The sequence below is a fragment of the Notamacropus eugenii genome, chromosome 5 (assembly GCF_028372415.1).
Source record: "Notamacropus eugenii isolate mMacEug1 chromosome 5, mMacEug1.pri_v2, whole genome shotgun sequence".
Lineage (NCBI taxonomy): Eukaryota > Metazoa > Chordata > Mammalia > Diprotodontia > Macropodidae > Notamacropus > Notamacropus eugenii.
Window position 1 is genome coordinate 164,288,082 of NC_092876.1, and position 16,339 is coordinate 164,304,420.

The 16,339-nt window shown below is 41.1% G+C and overlaps 1 protein-coding gene across 3 annotated transcripts; it reads right to left on the reverse strand.

Annotated features, from left to right (window-relative positions):
• Positions 1-6,182: 6,182 nt before the first annotated feature.
• Positions 6,183-11,433, reverse strand: IZUMO1R (IZUMO1 receptor, JUNO). 3 transcript variants are annotated; one of them, XM_072611334.1, is made up of 5 exons: positions 11,325-11,433; positions 9,584-9,829; positions 7,961-8,149; positions 7,097-7,232; positions 6,183-6,885 (listed from the first exon to the last, which is right to left on the reverse strand). In XM_072611334.1, exons 2-5 carry the CDS (start codon positions 9,710-9,712, stop codon positions 6,620-6,622), a joined length of 720 nt encoding a protein of 239 aa, XP_072467435.1. In that variant the 5' UTR covers positions 9,713-9,829; positions 11,325-11,433; the 3' UTR covers positions 6,183-6,619. The 3 variants fall into 3 exon arrangements, with proteins under 3 accessions (XP_072467435.1, XP_072467433.1, XP_072467434.1); XM_072611332.1 differs by having other exon boundaries at positions 11,252-11,424; XM_072611333.1 differs by having other exon boundaries at positions 9,584-9,719; positions 11,252-11,390.
• Positions 11,434-16,339: the final 4,906 nt, after the last annotated feature.

Consider the following 16,339-nt stretch of genomic DNA (forward strand, 5'->3'; position numbering starts at 1 on the left):
CTCAAGAGTAGCTTCTATTCATGGAGCTCCAGAAAAGGGATAGATGAAATGCATCGACCAGCTTTTTGGTGAATCCCATGTAAAGCCATGTTTTGGACCTGACAGACTGTCAACCTGAAGAACAGTTGTTATCAACCTGGATGTGACCCCTGTGAGACCTGGAGAACTGTAACTATCTATGAATAATAGCTTTGCTGAGAGTTTTTATTTAGTAAAAGACGTTTTTAAAAAAAAAAATCTGCCTTATAGGTATCATTTCTCCAGATCTTAAACTTTCATTAGGAGTTAGCAGGCATCTGGCCTAAAAAACTTCCTCATAATTCTTCTGAATGAATAATGATTTAGTGTGGCTGGGGCAATATTTACCTTCTACCATTACCTTATATTTCCATAGACAGAACCTTAGATATCCCTCGATCTTTTAACATGTGTGCTCTCTCTGAAATGATCTTCCAATCATCTCAGTTATCTTGTCCACATGTTATAGTTATCTTGTCCACATGTAATTATTTATATGTCATTTTCCCCATTAGAATATGAACCCCTTATGGGCTAGGCTTTTGTTTTTGGCTTTCTTTGCATCACTAGAGCATGGCATATACTAAATGCTTAATAAATGTTTGTTGACTGACTGATCCAAATCCTCTAATTTTACAGAAAGGGAAATAAAGTGACTTGGCCAAGGCCACTCTGCAAATAGTACAGCTGAGGTTTGAACTGAAATCCTCTGAGTTATAAGAACAGGCTCTGACACGAACTACCTCTGCACATCTCCAGGAAGCTCAGTGTCCTCTTCTGAATGATGAGGGGGTTGGACTAGATATTCTCTGAGGTTACTACTACTCTCAGCCTAAAAGCCTGAGGATTTCATGCCAGAAAGTGGATGCTTCCATGGACTGCTGTAACAGTAAGCACCTCAACATATACAGGGGAGCCTGCTATCACAGGTTCTTAGATCTGCATTCATAAAAGGAAAGGCAACTTTTGAGGGGTTAACAATCACTTTAATTAAGCACATGTATCATTCATTTAACCAAGCATATATATCATTCACCTAGTTCAGGGGAGTCAGTACCCTGAACTTCAAAGAAAATACAGAGATATCAAAGATCAACAGACATGGTTTCTTCTGTCTGAATTCAACAGACAGGACTACTTACTGTCTGACCATAGTTAGCAGAGAGGGAAGCACTGACATCTGGGTTGTCAAAGTTGGGGAGGCTCCTTAGGGGCTTCTCAGAGTCCTCATCTGGCCAAACAAACGCTTCCAGTCAGTAACCCCCAAAGTAAAACCTCAACTCAGAGTATCTATACCCTTTTTTAGAGCCAAAGGGCATCACAACCCTTGAGAACTAGTGCCTCATTAACAAAAGGCTTCCCTGATCAAACTCCCCTTAATGGATAGGCCCATTAATGGGTGGGAAAGATCTTCTTTAATCACATTATTCAATCAGAGGCACTTTTAGTAAAACAAAAACAGCAAAAGATCCTAATTTGATTGCCATCACAACTGCTTAAACATTAACTCAAGACTATGTTAAAGAAAGCTCTCCCCTCTTTCCTTTACTAAGTTTGAAATTGTCTATACCTTTCACTTATAACTTTACTGTATTGGCAAGGTGTCCTCTTTAGCTCCTATAGAGAAGAGATGTGATTTCTAGTAATGTAATTATTATAAAATGAATTGCAAAAAAAGTCAAACTTGGAAGACCTGTGGAGTCAACATTGGTTGATTTGTTTTTTTCAAGGGGATTGACTGTATTTGTTATTTTGTTATTATTTTCTACCATTCTTCTCTCTTAACATGGACAACTAGGAATTGACTCCATAGCTCCTTAAAATATTATTTATGGAATTGCATAAATATTCATGGGAATGTAAAAAAAATACTTTTATTTTTTGTTTAAATTTAGCCTGAGTAGATGTTGTGTGTGTGTGATTTGTTCTTCATTTTTGAAGAGGACCATGACATCAGGGAGATGATGACATGATTTGTAATTGACTGTGATTTGAGTGAGGGGGTGCTGTACAAAGTCACCAGTCTCACTTTCTCCACCAGAGCCATCTGGGTTCAGTGGACAGATATTGATCAGTTCTCCTGGAGATGACCCAGGATGCAGTGAGAGACCTTGGCCCTTTTAAGTTAAGTCCTTTTCAGATTCTCACTTTGAGTGAGGCAATGCCCATTCAGTGAATAGGCTTCTTTAAGATGTTAAAAAATACAGTTATAACATTTGTAAGCAAATCACAAAACTATTTAAATTGTGTTCAAATAACTTCAAGGGAAATCATTGAATATCCCAAGTTCATAAAGTGATGAATTTCTAAGCTTCCTTAATGAGGATTTTTTTAATGGAAGTGTTTTTTCCTTTCTCTTATATTTTTACCTGACTATGGAAGATTAGATTACTAATTCCTTGTATATTATATTATTTATTTTAAATGAAGTCACTAGGATCCCTTCTTGGGAGATCTACAAATGGAAGTTGAACCCCATTATTCAATGGAATACTTTGTATATTGTTCAGGGTACAATGGGCTTTGCGAGTCACTGAGGTTGAAACATTCATTATGTCAGAGCAATGAGAATAGCAGTGAGAATTCTCTTTCTACTGAGAGTCTGAGGACCAGCAGAGTGACAGCTCATTGTTTGGTTATTTACTTTGTTTCAGCTGTGTCTGACTTTTTGTGATCCCCATTTGGGGTTTTCTTGGAAGAGGTACTGGAGTAGTTTGCCATTTCCATTTCCTTCTCCAACTTATTTTACAGATGAGGAAACTGAGGCAAATAGGGTTAAGTGACTTGTCCAGGGTCACACAGCTAATAAGTATCTGAAACCAGATTTGAATTCAGGAAGATGAGTCTTCTTGATTCCAGGCCTAGTAATCTATCCACTTCACCACCTAGCTGCCTTAACAGCTCATGACTAGGTTTGTACTTGAAGCTTTCCTGGCTTGATAGGAATTCCTGTAGCTTGTGTGCCCTTGTTCTAGACTTTCAGATGAGGTAGCAGGAGGACTACTTATCACTTACTAAATTTATTTAAGTTCTAAGAGCTTACAATCTACATTGGGCTTAGAGTTAGAACAGTTGGTTCAGAATCTGACTGACTCAATACCTACATAGCTTTGGGCTTACTTGCTTAAATTTGCTTCATATTTTAAGTGAGGAATGAAATGGATTTTAACTAACTTTGACCCCAAGGAACTCCATCAAGTTTTTCAGCAGTCACAGAATTGCTGTAGTTTGCAAGGTTAAAGTCTAACTATACATAAATAAACTATTATATTTTTATATTATGATATATTTAATATATGTTTTATACACACACACACAGTGCATGATGGGCAGTTAGATGGTGCAGCAGAGCACCAGATTTGAAATCAGGAAGATTTATCTTCCTGTGTTCAAATCTGGCCTCAGATCCTTAGCAGCTGTGTGATCCTGGGCAAATCATTTAACTCTGTTTGCCTCAGTTTCTTCATCTGTAAAATGAGCTGGAGAAGGAAATAGCAAAACCACTCTAGTATCTTTGCCAGGAAAACCCCAGTGGGGCCATGAAGAGTCAGACAAGACTGAAAAATAACTCAACAGTAACACATATAATACACATAAGGAAAAATTCCTTATACCCTGTTTGAAGAGTTATTTCTTTACTGTAGCTGATTGGTGGTGCTATACACTATTTATATCTTGCTTTTATTTTTCTGTACCGTACATCACTCATATTCTTTAAAAGCAATACCTCCTGAGTTTGTTTTTCTGTACTCCCATGTAGTCATGTACCTTGTTATCACAGCCAATCAGAAAAGAGTATTTCCTTTGATTTTGTTGTGCATTTTTTATATAGAAGAAGCCCTATTAAAAAAATTGAGTTTGTAAAGATACCTGTCTCTGTGTATCTTCTTTGTTTTGCAAGTAAAAAAAAAAATCTGTTAACCAGAAACAGTGTGTCAGGGTATTTTGTTTGCTTTTTTCCAGGTATCACAACAGGAGATTGCACTGGATGAGCTCAAACTCTCTTCCAGCTTTATATAATTCTAGCTCTATACAATTCAATGAATCTTATATAGTGTATTCCAAAAAAAGCTTAATGCAATTTAATCTGTTTATTCTTAAAACTGTACTAAGAATTTTTGGAACATACTGTATTTCTTTGTATCTCTCCTTGGATCTAATAAACATTTAACAACGCTTTAAAAGTTAACGAATATTCCAAAAATATGTTTTTTTTTTAAAGGACTAGTACTTTTCTCTCTAGTGTGAGGATAAATTACATCTACCCCATATTTTCTTCTGGCATAATGGAGGCCATTACCCTCATGTAACAGGCTTAGAGCTACCATTCTTGGTCTTGGTGGAACCTGGGGGAGATTTGGGGTCTACTTCCAGCCTCATGGAAAGACTTCATTTTAGTATGCAAAATTTTTAGTGGTCTCTTTGCCCTCCTCCCTCTGAAGTAGTCAGGTAGGGGTGGGCTGCTGGGTCAATTAAAAGATTAACTCTTGCATGGCCTTCTCTTCTGTGATGCCCTGTGTGGCAAGTATTCGTTTTGAATCTGTGGGATGATGTGTGCTACTTCCCATATGGAACGTGAACTCAACTAAAGAAGTTGTAGCTTAGTCCCTTGGCTCCCTTTACTGCTTCCTTCCTTGGTTCTCATGGATGTTCTCCTCATGTGTGGCCAACTTCTTGAGTTTGTAAGGAAGATCCGAAAGTCCTGGAGTGAAAGGATGCAGCAGCAGTCAAGCCTCAAGGTCAGGGGAAGGTTGACATAGATTTGTTTTGTTCATAATATAAATTTGAGATGGTTGCCATTATTATCCCCATCTTGTTTCCATGTCAGTTTGGAATATGTTTCTCCGATCCTCTAGCATACAAGGTTTCCAATTGATTTAGTAACTCCCTTTTTTAAAGTTATATGACTTTAAGCTTCAATAGATTACAATTGTACTAAGACTTTTGGGACACTTTGTATATCTAGATACACACACACACACACACACACACACACACGTCTCCTCTGCATCTGGCTCTAATTCTTGCAAAACAAGGAAGATACACAGAGACAGACATCTCTAAGTCTAAAGTCTGAAGTTTCTGCTGTTTAGCTATTTAAAACTCCTTTGTTTTTTCAGTCAAGTTGTTCTTCTCTTGACCCAATCAGAAGGGCATTAGAATTCTGAAAAGTAAAAAAGGCATCAGGCAAATTGATGTTTTTTTTTTTTAAAGAGTTAGTTTAAATACCTCCCTTATACTTTGGCATTGATTATATTCAGGGCCAACAGAATGGAATGAGAGGGAAATATCATTCCTTCCTGTCTTATAGATAAGGGAACTGAGGTTTAGAGAGGTTAAGACTTTTTTTGCTTATGGTGACTCAGCTAGGTCAGAGGTAGGACTGGAGCACAGGTCTTCCTGACTAAAAGGCTAGGCCTCTGTCTGCCATGGGTTACTTCTCCCCTTCAAAGTCCTTGAATTTGCAAGTCTTACAGACCACTCTCGGCTGTAAGCTGAGACAGATGTCAATTTATTTGAGTGTTACTGGGGTCACCCAGCATAGACTGAGCCAATACCCCAGTGGATAAAGTTCTCTAAGTGGCTGAAACATTTGGAGCTTCAGAGAAATAGCTTTTGTGCCTTTAAACTTTGGCAAAATTGATATGAAGAAGGCATTATGTAGTATGGAGAAACTTTTGGCAGCTCTGGACACAGAAAGGTTTTAAAATGGACAGGAATGGTGGGGGGGGAGAAAGCAACTAGAAAATTTATCTGGGAAATCTTGACCCTTTTTCATTTTTCTTTTTAGCACTGAAGTCCTACCTGTGATTCAGTCACCTGAAATGAACATCATTCACACAGGAGCCAAAATAGACTTGGTGCAGCAGACAGCAAGAGGACCATAAGGCATAGAACTCAACAAACCTCAGTGCCTTCACTTCCCTGTTTTCCTGAATAATGAGGGACAGGGAAAACTGGATAATTGGCATTCACAGACAACTCCTGTTTGTTATAGGCAATGGCCCCAACGTTTGCCTCCACTAAACTTTCTAACAGTTGCCAGTAGGTATAAGATTCTCTCCCCCTGAATGTGAATGCAAACAGATAAATATTAATATCTGAAGGATTAACTGGCCCTTTTCCAAGTTATTTTGCTTGTGTGCAATCAGACCAAAAATTCATTCAGAACAACAAATAAATTATTCCTTTATTAAAGAGATCAACAAAGTGAGGAAATCCATGCCTGGCTGACCTCAGCTTTGCTGTGGAACAAAGAAAAGCAGTCAGAAGCCAGGTCCTGTGTTCTTTCCTAGGTCCCTTCAGAGGTTAAGTGCCAGACCTAGCCACCTAGCCTGTGTCCCTCAAAAGGGAGCGGAGTTGATCCAAGAAGGCTACTTCTGTCCCAAGGCAAAAGGGTGTCAAACAAAACAAAACACTGAAAGGGTCTCTCCTAAAAGTGATCTCTCCACAGGCATATGCATAAAAAGGAGGGAGAAGAGCAACCTCTTTCCAGCTTAAGGGGCCCCAGAGGGAGGAATGTCCCAGGTTCTTTTGTCCAGGAGCCATGAAAAGAGGCCAGTGGCATTGAGAAAAGTCTGCGTATAAGCGTTAGGTGCTCTTAGAGAACAAGTAGGAGGAAGGAAGCTAAGAACAGGATGCAGGGGAGCTGCTGGGAAATGGCATGGCTTGCGTAGAGGTGGGCTACTGCCACATTGGGGTTGCCTTGGGAAGGGTCAAACCACATCTGAATGCACTGTCCACTGCCCCTTCGCTCCTTGGTGGCCTTGTAAGAGTTGCTCCAGATCTTCTCACAGAGGTCAGCTGGAGATGGAAAATAGTGAGGGAAAGGGCGGCAGAGGGCAAGGGCAGGACAGTGGTTCTTACCTGAGTTGAGGAGGGAAACACAGTGTGTTGGTCAAGAGCTAAGAATTATGCTACCATCCGCGTCCCCTCAAGTAAAAGGAAATGGCCACTCTTCGTGCTAGGGATAGTTGTTCCGAACATCACCAGGCCAGCTAGCTGTGACAGCCATGGGCCCGGCCTGTCATCCCAGGCAGCAGGGTGCTCTCTTCCCCAGCCTTCTCTTGCCTCTTACCTGATCTCCAGGCCCAGCCTTTGTGCCAGTCAGACTTGCAGGTATAAGAGGTGTGGCAGTCTTTCCACCATTCTTCACAATCTTCCCAGCACAGAGGCACGTTCAGGACACGCTCCTTCCGCCATCTTGTGCTCACCTAAGATGATGGGAAAAGGAAAGAAAGAACAGGCTCAAATCTGTCTTTGGAGCTTGCTGTTGACCCAAGTGCCCTCTCACTCCAATTTGATACTCTGTGGTATAGTCAGAAACATGCCTATTCTACATGTGTGAGGAAGTCTTTCTAGCCCCTTCTCCTCCAGAGGAAAGAGGTCATGGCTATTCCTGAAAGGCCTTTGGAGATACTAGCACAAAGTACTCATCATGTCATAACTGCTGATTTCTTCCTACAATCAGCAAAATGTTGAATGAGGAAGGTGGAGGGGGTTGGGGAGTGGAGGTGGGGTCTGCCTTCTTCTCTCTCCCTCCTCTCTTTAGCTTCCACTTTATATGTTGTCTTCCTCCATTAGAATGTAAGCTACTTTAGGGCAAAGACTGTCTTTCTTTTTGTTCAGATTTATAGCCTGAGCACTTCATGCCTGGGGTAAAGTAATGCTTGGTGACTTGACAGGATAATCCTTTTCAAATGTTATTACTGAATGTATGATCTTGGTCAAATTACCTCCCTTCTCCAAGTTTCAATTTGCTCATCTATAAAATAAGGGGTTTGGACCAGATGATTAAGGACCTCTCTAGCTCTAATTTGGTGGTTTTGAGCTTCACTTAGAATGCTAAGGAGGAAGCACTGTGAGGCCAGAGTCTACAATTCATTTCAGCATCCCTCCCAGGTCACAGCACTGTGCAGATTCTTCCCCTAACTCCACCCACCTCCTGGATCCAGGGCCCCAGATTTGGGGAGCACTCATAGAGGCAGGCATCTTGGATAAAGTGCTTCCTACAGCTGGGGGTCATCACGCCACAATGCCTGAAGTTGAAGTTGTACAGAGGAGACACATCCATGTGAATTTCCCGGCTTGTGTTGACAGTACAGCAGGCATTGTCCTTCCAGGGGCTACACTGTAGGGCAGAAGAGCCAGAAAAATTTTTGTTTTCTTCTTTTTTTTGGGTGGGGCTAGGGTATGGAGTGAAGATATTGTAAAGAGATGGACATAGGAATTCTGGATGGCTTGGTCTCCTCTGGCTCAAATGAGGTACAAGCTTCCCTAACACTGCCATTTCCTCAACTTAAGATTGTTGCCATTTTCCATAGGACAGCCAAGGCACATATTGGTGGGGTGGTGGTAGAGACAAATATATAGAGTGGGAAAAAATTACATTGAAGATAATTAAGATAGACCTGGGACTACTTAAGAGTTTCTTCTTGGAGAAGTGACTTGGAGTGACTATGTGCAGTCATGCTATTACTAGAGTTCTGAGGATAGCACAATAGAGAAACATTAGCACACCTACCCAGAATTCCAGCCTCTAAGTGGGTATGTGGGAGGGAGGGGGGATTGGGAAGGAGGAAATGGAACAGGGAAAGGAGGAAGATAAAAATGAGCCCTAGCCAAAGTCCAACTAACACACAGTGGCTCTGGGGACATGTATAAAATGGTAGAGAGTAGGATAGCAAGATAGAAACTGATTTATGCTCCCTCTACAACACTGACAAGGCCCCGTCTGTTTATATAGGCAGCTAGGTGGCACAGTCCATTGAACTTCAAGTTGGAGTCAGAAAGACTCCTCTTCCTGAGTTCAAATCTGACCTCAGACACTTACTAGCCGGGTCACTCTGAGCAAGTCACTTACCCCTCTTTGATTCAGTTTCCTCATCTGCAAAATAAGCTGGAGAAGGAAATGGCAAGCCACTCTAGTTTCTTTTGCCAAGAAAACTGCGAATAGGTCATGAACAGTCAGACACAACTGGAAACAGCTGAATAACAACAGAACATTACTAGAGTTCTGGATTATGTTGATCTAGGATGCTGATGACCTTAGTTTGACATTAGTCACATATGTCCAAGTTGCACCAACAATGCTCAGGCAAACTTGCTAGAGATGAATAGATACTCACGTGGCTTGGTACTAGATTAGTAGTCTTATCTTCCAAAAGGAGACTAAACACTGGCACTGAGAGTATGTCATAGGATCATAGATTTAGAATTAGAAGGGAATTTAGAGACTGAGTGCTTCATTTTGTGGGAAGGTAAAATTGAAGGAAGAGGATTTACCCAGGGCCACACAGCTAGTAAGTGTCTGGGGGCAGGATCTGAACTTAACTCTTCCTGACTCCAAGTTTAATGTTTTATGCACCATGTCATTTAGTTACCTCAGAATTAGGGGTCCTGGATCTCAGTTCAATTCTGCTTATAAACTTATTGTATGACTTTGGACAAGGTATTTCCCAATTTTTGGGTTTAAGGTTCCTCATCTGTAATTTCAAGATCCCTTTGAAGTCTTTAATGTATGATTTTATGAATCCATCCTAGGTGCGTAGCCAAGATTCCATACCTGCTCAAGGAGCTCATTTTCAGGGCCTGGTTTCTTCTTGTGGTGTTTGGCATCCATGCAAATGTTGAGCAGCTCCCTTTCAGCCTGTATCACGGATGCTGCCAGCAGCCCTAGCCACCACCACTCCATGGCTTTGCTGTTGAAAAGGTAGACAACTTGCTTTTGGAAAGGGAGATCTATGGAACAGCCTCTTCCCTAATTCATTCAGGTTTGGCAAGACATCTTGGAAGGGGAGGGCCTTGGTACCTGCATGTAATCACAAAATATAGGATGGTACTATAAGTGCCCTCATAATGGTTGTACTAGCCTGATGGGGAATGTCAATCCAGGGCACCAATGTTCTAAATAGACTGTACCACCTATCTGCCTGGATAAGCTTATGGAGCCTTGTCAATGTTGTAGAAGCTAAGGAGCATAAATGAGATTTTATCTTGGAATCCTGTTCTCTGCTCCTTTATATATGCCCCCAGAATTACTGTGTGATAGCTGGACTTTGGCTAGGGCTCATTTTTATCTCCCTCCTTTCCCTGCTCCATTCTCTCCTTCCCCCCACCCCACACCCATTTTGAGGCTGGAATTCTGGGTAGATGTGCTGATGTTTCTCTCTTGTGCTATCCTCAGGTCCCTGGTAATAGCATGGCTGCACATCGTTACTCCAAGTAGAAGAAACTCTTAAGTAGTCCCAGGTCTACCATAATTATCTTCAGTGTAATTTTTCCCCTCACTCCATATTTAGATTCCCAGGACATGCTTGGAAGTGTGTAAATGTGTGTTTGTATGGGAGATGGAAATCAGTCACTCTCACTAGCCTTTCCTCTCATTATCAAGGATGGGGTCAAGTGAAAAAAAAGTACATACAGGTGTTCTTAGCATTTTCTAGTGACCTAGGAAAGCATTTCTGGTCACTCACCTGAACATGGGCATGTAATTAAAGTGGGAAGGCTGCCTCAGTCTGAAAGCCTAATTCTATTATGATGGGAATGCATTCATTCATTTTACCTTAACCATATGTACTTACTACCACCCAGCACTATGGAGGTGGGGGATGTATACAAAGAAACTTGAGATTTTGGATCTTTCCCAGAAATAGCTTTCACCTTTCTCCTCTACTTCCTCACTATATCTGTATCACTCTAGACAACAAAGACCGTTTTATAAGACAATAGGAATAATTCCACTATCCATCTTGGCAACCTGTTCTTCACCTAGCCTTTTCATTTTTTTCAGTGGCCCTTTCTTCAAGGTGCTCATCATGGATCTATCATGACAAAACCCCAAATCTGTTGGAAGACCAGACTCTAAATAGTCTCTAGTTGGATAGCCCAGATCCCCTCTACTGATAGTACCTAAGGTTAAGAAGCAACAGGACAGGAATCTGCTGGATGAAGGAGGCTCCGTCTAACAATGCAGGTTGACATCTTCTCTGAGATTTATATTTTTAGAGTTGCTTAGAGCAATGAGAGAGGTTAAGAGATTTGACCAGTGACTCAGAGCTAGTATGTGAGTGGTGGGACCTGATCCCAAGTCTTCTTGGCCCTAAGGGTCACTCTCTATCCACTATACCATAGCTGCCTCTCCAAACAGAAAGGGTAAAACATTCACAGAGCCTGCTACACGGGTAAATCAAGAAATCCAAGCAGAAAGCCCAGAACAAGGAAAGAAGCATACCTTAAAAGAAAAGAAGGAAGGTGTTCCTCCCTCAGAAAGGGTTGCCTGAGAAGGCTGCAGTTGTCTGACTCACCTTCCTCCCTCACCAATAAGAGCAACTGGGACTTTGTGGTCAATGGCTCAGCCTTTCATCTAATCTGATTCCCAATAGGATACAGGTGCGGGGAAGGAAAGCCAAGCCCGGCTCCAGGAGAAGGTAATTCAAATAACAACCACTTCAGAGAGCAAAAGAATGGGAGGAAAGGCTAGTCTTATTTTTCCCATATTATGTTAGGTTTGGCACTAAGTGTGCCCTATTTCCCTGTGGTGCAAGTCAAAGAAAGAGCACAAGGCAAGATGCTGGGGCATGATAACTGTTGCTAATCAATCTCCTCTTTTCTGACTTTGCTCATTTCCTCCCTCAATCAGGGTCTTCCCCTCTCAGTTTGATTTTTTTTTTTTTATTGAATGGGTCATTCCTTGAGTAACTACTTAAAGAAGCCTAATCCTTGAATGGGTATATCTCACTCAAAGTGAGAATGTGATAAGACCTTAGCCTGAAAGGGCCAGGGCCTCACATTTCATTCTGGGTCATCTCCAGTCCTCCTGATGAATATCAGGCCACTGGACCCAGAAGGCACAGGAGAAGAAAGTGAGGTTGGTGACCTTGCACAGTCCTCCCTCACTCAAATCAAAATCAGTTGTAAGTCATATCATCATCTTGATGTCATGGTCTTTTTTGAGAATGAAGGACAAACACAATTGTTGGGCAATAATTAGGATCACCTGTCTCCCCAACTAGCTGTCCTTGGACCAATCCAATCATTTAAATAGCCAACCTATTTTGTTAACCTAAAGAGCAAGGATTCTTGGCAAAGTAAACTAGAGGGTCTATCCTATTTCTCCTCCTTCTGTTTTGGTTCCTTCCCTAGTATCTTTTGCTGTATCATCATCCTTGTCCAAAGTTTTACTCATTGGTGTACTTCAGGGTCCTCTTTTCAATCCTTTTCTTTTCTGTCTCTATACTTTCTTCTAGCGATTTCATCAGCCCCCATAGGCCAACTATCATCTCTAAGCAGATGACTCCCTGATCTGTAATCCAGCCCCTCTCTCGGGAACTTTAGTCCCAATTCACCAGCTGCTTATTAGTTCTCTCCAGCAAGATATTCCATAGACATCTCAAACCTAAGTTCTTTCTATTTTTTACCTTCCCTATTTATGGTAAAGGAACCACCATCTTTCCAGTAAGCTCCGTTTCTCCTTCTCCTTCTCCATCTCCATCTCCATCTCCATCTCCATCTCCATCTCCATCTCCATCTCCATCTCCATCTCCATCTTCATTCTCATCTCCATTTTCATCTTCATCTCTATCTCCATTTCCAGGTTCTTTCTACTTCCTACCTCCCCTATTTACAGTAAAGGGAGGGGCAGCTAGGTGGTGCAGTGGATAGAGCACCAATGCAGGAGTCAGGAGGACCTGAGTTCAAATCTCACCTCAGACAATTGACACTCACTAGCTGTGTGACCTTGTGCAAGTCACTTAACCCCAATTACATCATCCTGGGTCATCTCCAATCATCTTGATGAATATCTGGTCACTAGATTCAGATGGCTCTGGAGGAGAAGTGAGGCTGGTGACCTCGCACAATCCTCCCTCACTCAAAACAAAAGTCAAGTGCAAGTCATGTCATTAGTTCGCTGATGGCATGGTCTTCTTCAGCAACAAAGGACAAACACACACATGGTAAAGGGACTACCATACTTCTAGTCAGCTCTGTTTCTTCTTCATCTCCATTTCCTTTTCCATCTTCTTCTCCATTTCCTTCTCTATCTCCTCCTCCTCCTCCCTCTTTGTGACCTCATTTGAGGTTTTCTTGGCAAAGATACTGGAGTGGTTTGTCATTTCTGTCTCCAATTTCATGAGGAAACTGAGGCAAACAAGGTTAAGTGACATAGCTAGTAAGTGACTTCACATCCTATCAGATGCCAAATCTTATTAGTTCTATCCCAACAATACAGGATGACCCCAAAATCTTGGTGCATTTTAAGCTGTTTCTCTTACATCAGTTCCCTTCTCTCTACTCACACAGCTACCACTGTAGTTCAGAATCCCATCATCCCTTGTTTGGACTATTGCAACAGCTTTCTAACTAACCTCCCAGACTTCAGTGTTTCCTTTCCCCAATCTTCTACACAGCTGCCAAAATGAAGTTCTTAAAGTACTCATCTAACTATATCACTCACCTGCTCAAGAAGGTCCAGTGGCTCCCTAGTGCCTCTAGGATAAACTATTAATTTTTCTGTTTAATTTTTTAAAGCGTGTGCTTGGAGCCTTAGAAAGCCATCGTAAACCCAGGAGTAAAGATGACGCAGATGTCTGACCCAACATGAACACAAGGTTTACCAAAGAATACAGTTAATACAAGGATACAGTTAAATGCAGGGCATGATAATCTGGTTCTAGTTCTGGGTCAGACTTCTTGTTTCCCTTTATCTTCTTGGAGGAGATGAATAGGTCGTGGTAAATGTGGCCTGCATGGAGTAAAGAATTTGTTGGGTTTGAGAAGACCCTGTGCTCCTGTCCTGGATGGTTTTATATGACTGGGGGCAGTGATACTTCCAGATACTCCATCATCGGAGTAAAGATTTCCATTACGCATGAAGCAAAGAAAACTTCATTCTCTGGCTGCCTATGAGGCAAGGAGATACTGTTCATCAGTCTCCTTCAATGCCCAGCAGTTTGTAATCCTACTTATTTTTTTAATAGACTAAAGACTTCTCCTTTGAAATACTATCCCTCCCACTAACTAAAAGTTTCCCCTTTGAAAACCTATCTGTTCTCACTCAGACATGTTTTATCCTTTGCAATGCATGTAGGCCTGCTGTAGTCTACCACAGATCCCTTCTCACAGTCTCAGTCAATCAATGAACATTGATTAAGGACCACTATGTATGCCAGACACTATGCTAAGCACTGAAAATACAAAAAAAGGCAAAAGACAGTCCTTGTCCTCAAGGAGCTTAGAGTCAATCTGACCTTAGCTTTCCCTTCTAGGCTTATTGCATATTACTACTCTTCAGACACTATTCCAACAAAACTGTACGAAGTCAACTATTTATTAAGTACCAGTAACATAATGCGGAAGACAACAGGCAAACAAATGTACCATCTTTCTCCTCTTTCTCTCTTTATACACACACGCACATATATATGGGTGTGTATGTATATGTAATATAAAGTTTTATGTATAATATGTTGTAAAATATAACATGCCATATACGATGTATTATATGTATATGATATGATATATAAATATAAATACATATTATAGAAAGATATATGATATAAAATATAATATACATTTATAATATGTATATATAATGCAATATATACATATATGTAATTTAAGTAGGAGTGTATGAGCTGGCTCTAAATGAATTGTGAATTTCAGGAAAGTGTGACTTTGAGAGTCTAGTTCCCACTCCTGCTATCATGTAGCTCTGGGATTCCAATTGTTGGGAGAAATATATGCGCACATACCTATATATTGTTTGTATAGATTGTGTATTGTTGTATAGTATAGATGCTGTTTATATATACACAATACGCACACACACACACACACACACACACACATATATGTATATACATACATAAAGCTTTTTGTAAAAGGTGGAACTTTGAGAATTGGAGAAAGCCAGGAAGCAGAGATGAGAAAGGAGAGAATTCCAGGCATGGGGGATGATTGATGAAAATGCAAGGAGTTGGGAGATAGAGAATTGTGTGTGAGGAACAGCAAGGAGCAGCGTCACTGGATTGTAGCAGCGACACTGGATTGTAGCAGCGACACTGGATTGTAGCAGCGACACTGGATTGTAGCAGCGTCACTGGATTGTAGCAGCGACACTGGATTGTAGCAGCGACACTGGATTGTAGCAGTGTCACTGGATTGTAGCAGCGTCACTGGATTGTAGCAGCGACACTGGATTGTAGCAGCGTCACTGGATTGTAGCAGCGTCACTGGATTGTAGCAGTGACACTGGATTGTAGCAGTGTCTAAGGCAGTAAAGGGTAAGAAGACCAGAAAGGTAGGAAGAGTCAGGTTAAAAATGGTTAGAAAAGCCTCACAAACTGCTTGCTCCTCCCAGCTTGGTGACTGCCCAGTCCCTCAAACCTGGAAAGCACACCCTTCTCATTTCTGCCTCACAGAATCCCTAGCTTCTTTTAAAGCTCAGCCCAAGTGCCACTTCAAAAGGAAGCTTATCCCAGCCCTTCAGGTACTGGTGCCTTTTCTCTGGATTAATTTGTATTTTTTATATGTGACTTTATCTGTATATGTTTTTTCTCCATAATAGAATACAAAGTCATGGAGGTAGGAGATGGCATGAGGGATGTGGGCCAGTTTGACTGGAATATAAAACACATAAAAAGCAATGATATATCTTGAAAGTATTTACAATTATTTTGTTTTTGTCTTTGTTTTCTCAGTACCTAACACAGCATCTTGTTCAGTCATTTTTCAATTGTGTCTGACTCTTTGTGACCCCATTTGGGGTTTTCATGGCAAAGATATTGGAGTGGTTTGTCAACCTCCTTCTCCAGATAATTTTATAGATGAGGAGACTGAGGCAAACAGTGTTAAATGACTTGTCCAGGGTCACACAGCTAGGAAGTATCTGAGGCTTGATTTGAACTCAGTCCTTGCTGACTCCAGGCCCAGAACTCTATCCACTTCACTACCTAGCTGCATGCTGTCTGGCACCTAGTGGAGGTCTGTTAAATAAGAGTGAGTAGGGTTGGCTCTAGAAGAAATGAATTTCTAGGAAAGTATAACTTTGAGGGCCCTTCACTTTCGGTTCCCACTCCTACTATTATGAAACTCTGGGATTCCTACTATCAGGAGAAAATAAAGCTAGTGAGTCAATAATACCTTAGTGTGATTTAGTTGAATACTTTCTCCCTTCCAGAAATATTTGCATTTTAAATAGGATCTCAGAGAAACTCATTTTGCATTTTTTTCATCTTTTGATCAATAGTGTGATGGTAAAGATATGGTCTATCATATTATTTGTGAAAGTTCACCCATTCCCCCTTAATATCCTCATCAA

What these genes read in the sequence shown, in the direction of transcription:
- IZUMO1R (XM_072611334.1), bottom strand. Translation starts at nt 9,712, where the DNA reads ATGGAGTGGTGGTGGCTAGGGCTGCTGGCAGCATCCGTGATACAGGCT. An exon ending in AAAATGAGCTCCTTGAGCAG is followed by an intron (nt 8,150 to 9,583) that starts GTATGGAATCTT and finishes TCTGCCCTACAG; the next exon opens with TGTAGCCCCTGGAAGGACAA. An exon ending in AGGCTGGGCCTGGAGATCAG is followed by an intron (nt 6,886 to 7,096) that starts GTAAGAGGCAAG and finishes TCCTCAACTCAG; the next exon opens with GTAAGAACCACTGTCCTGCC.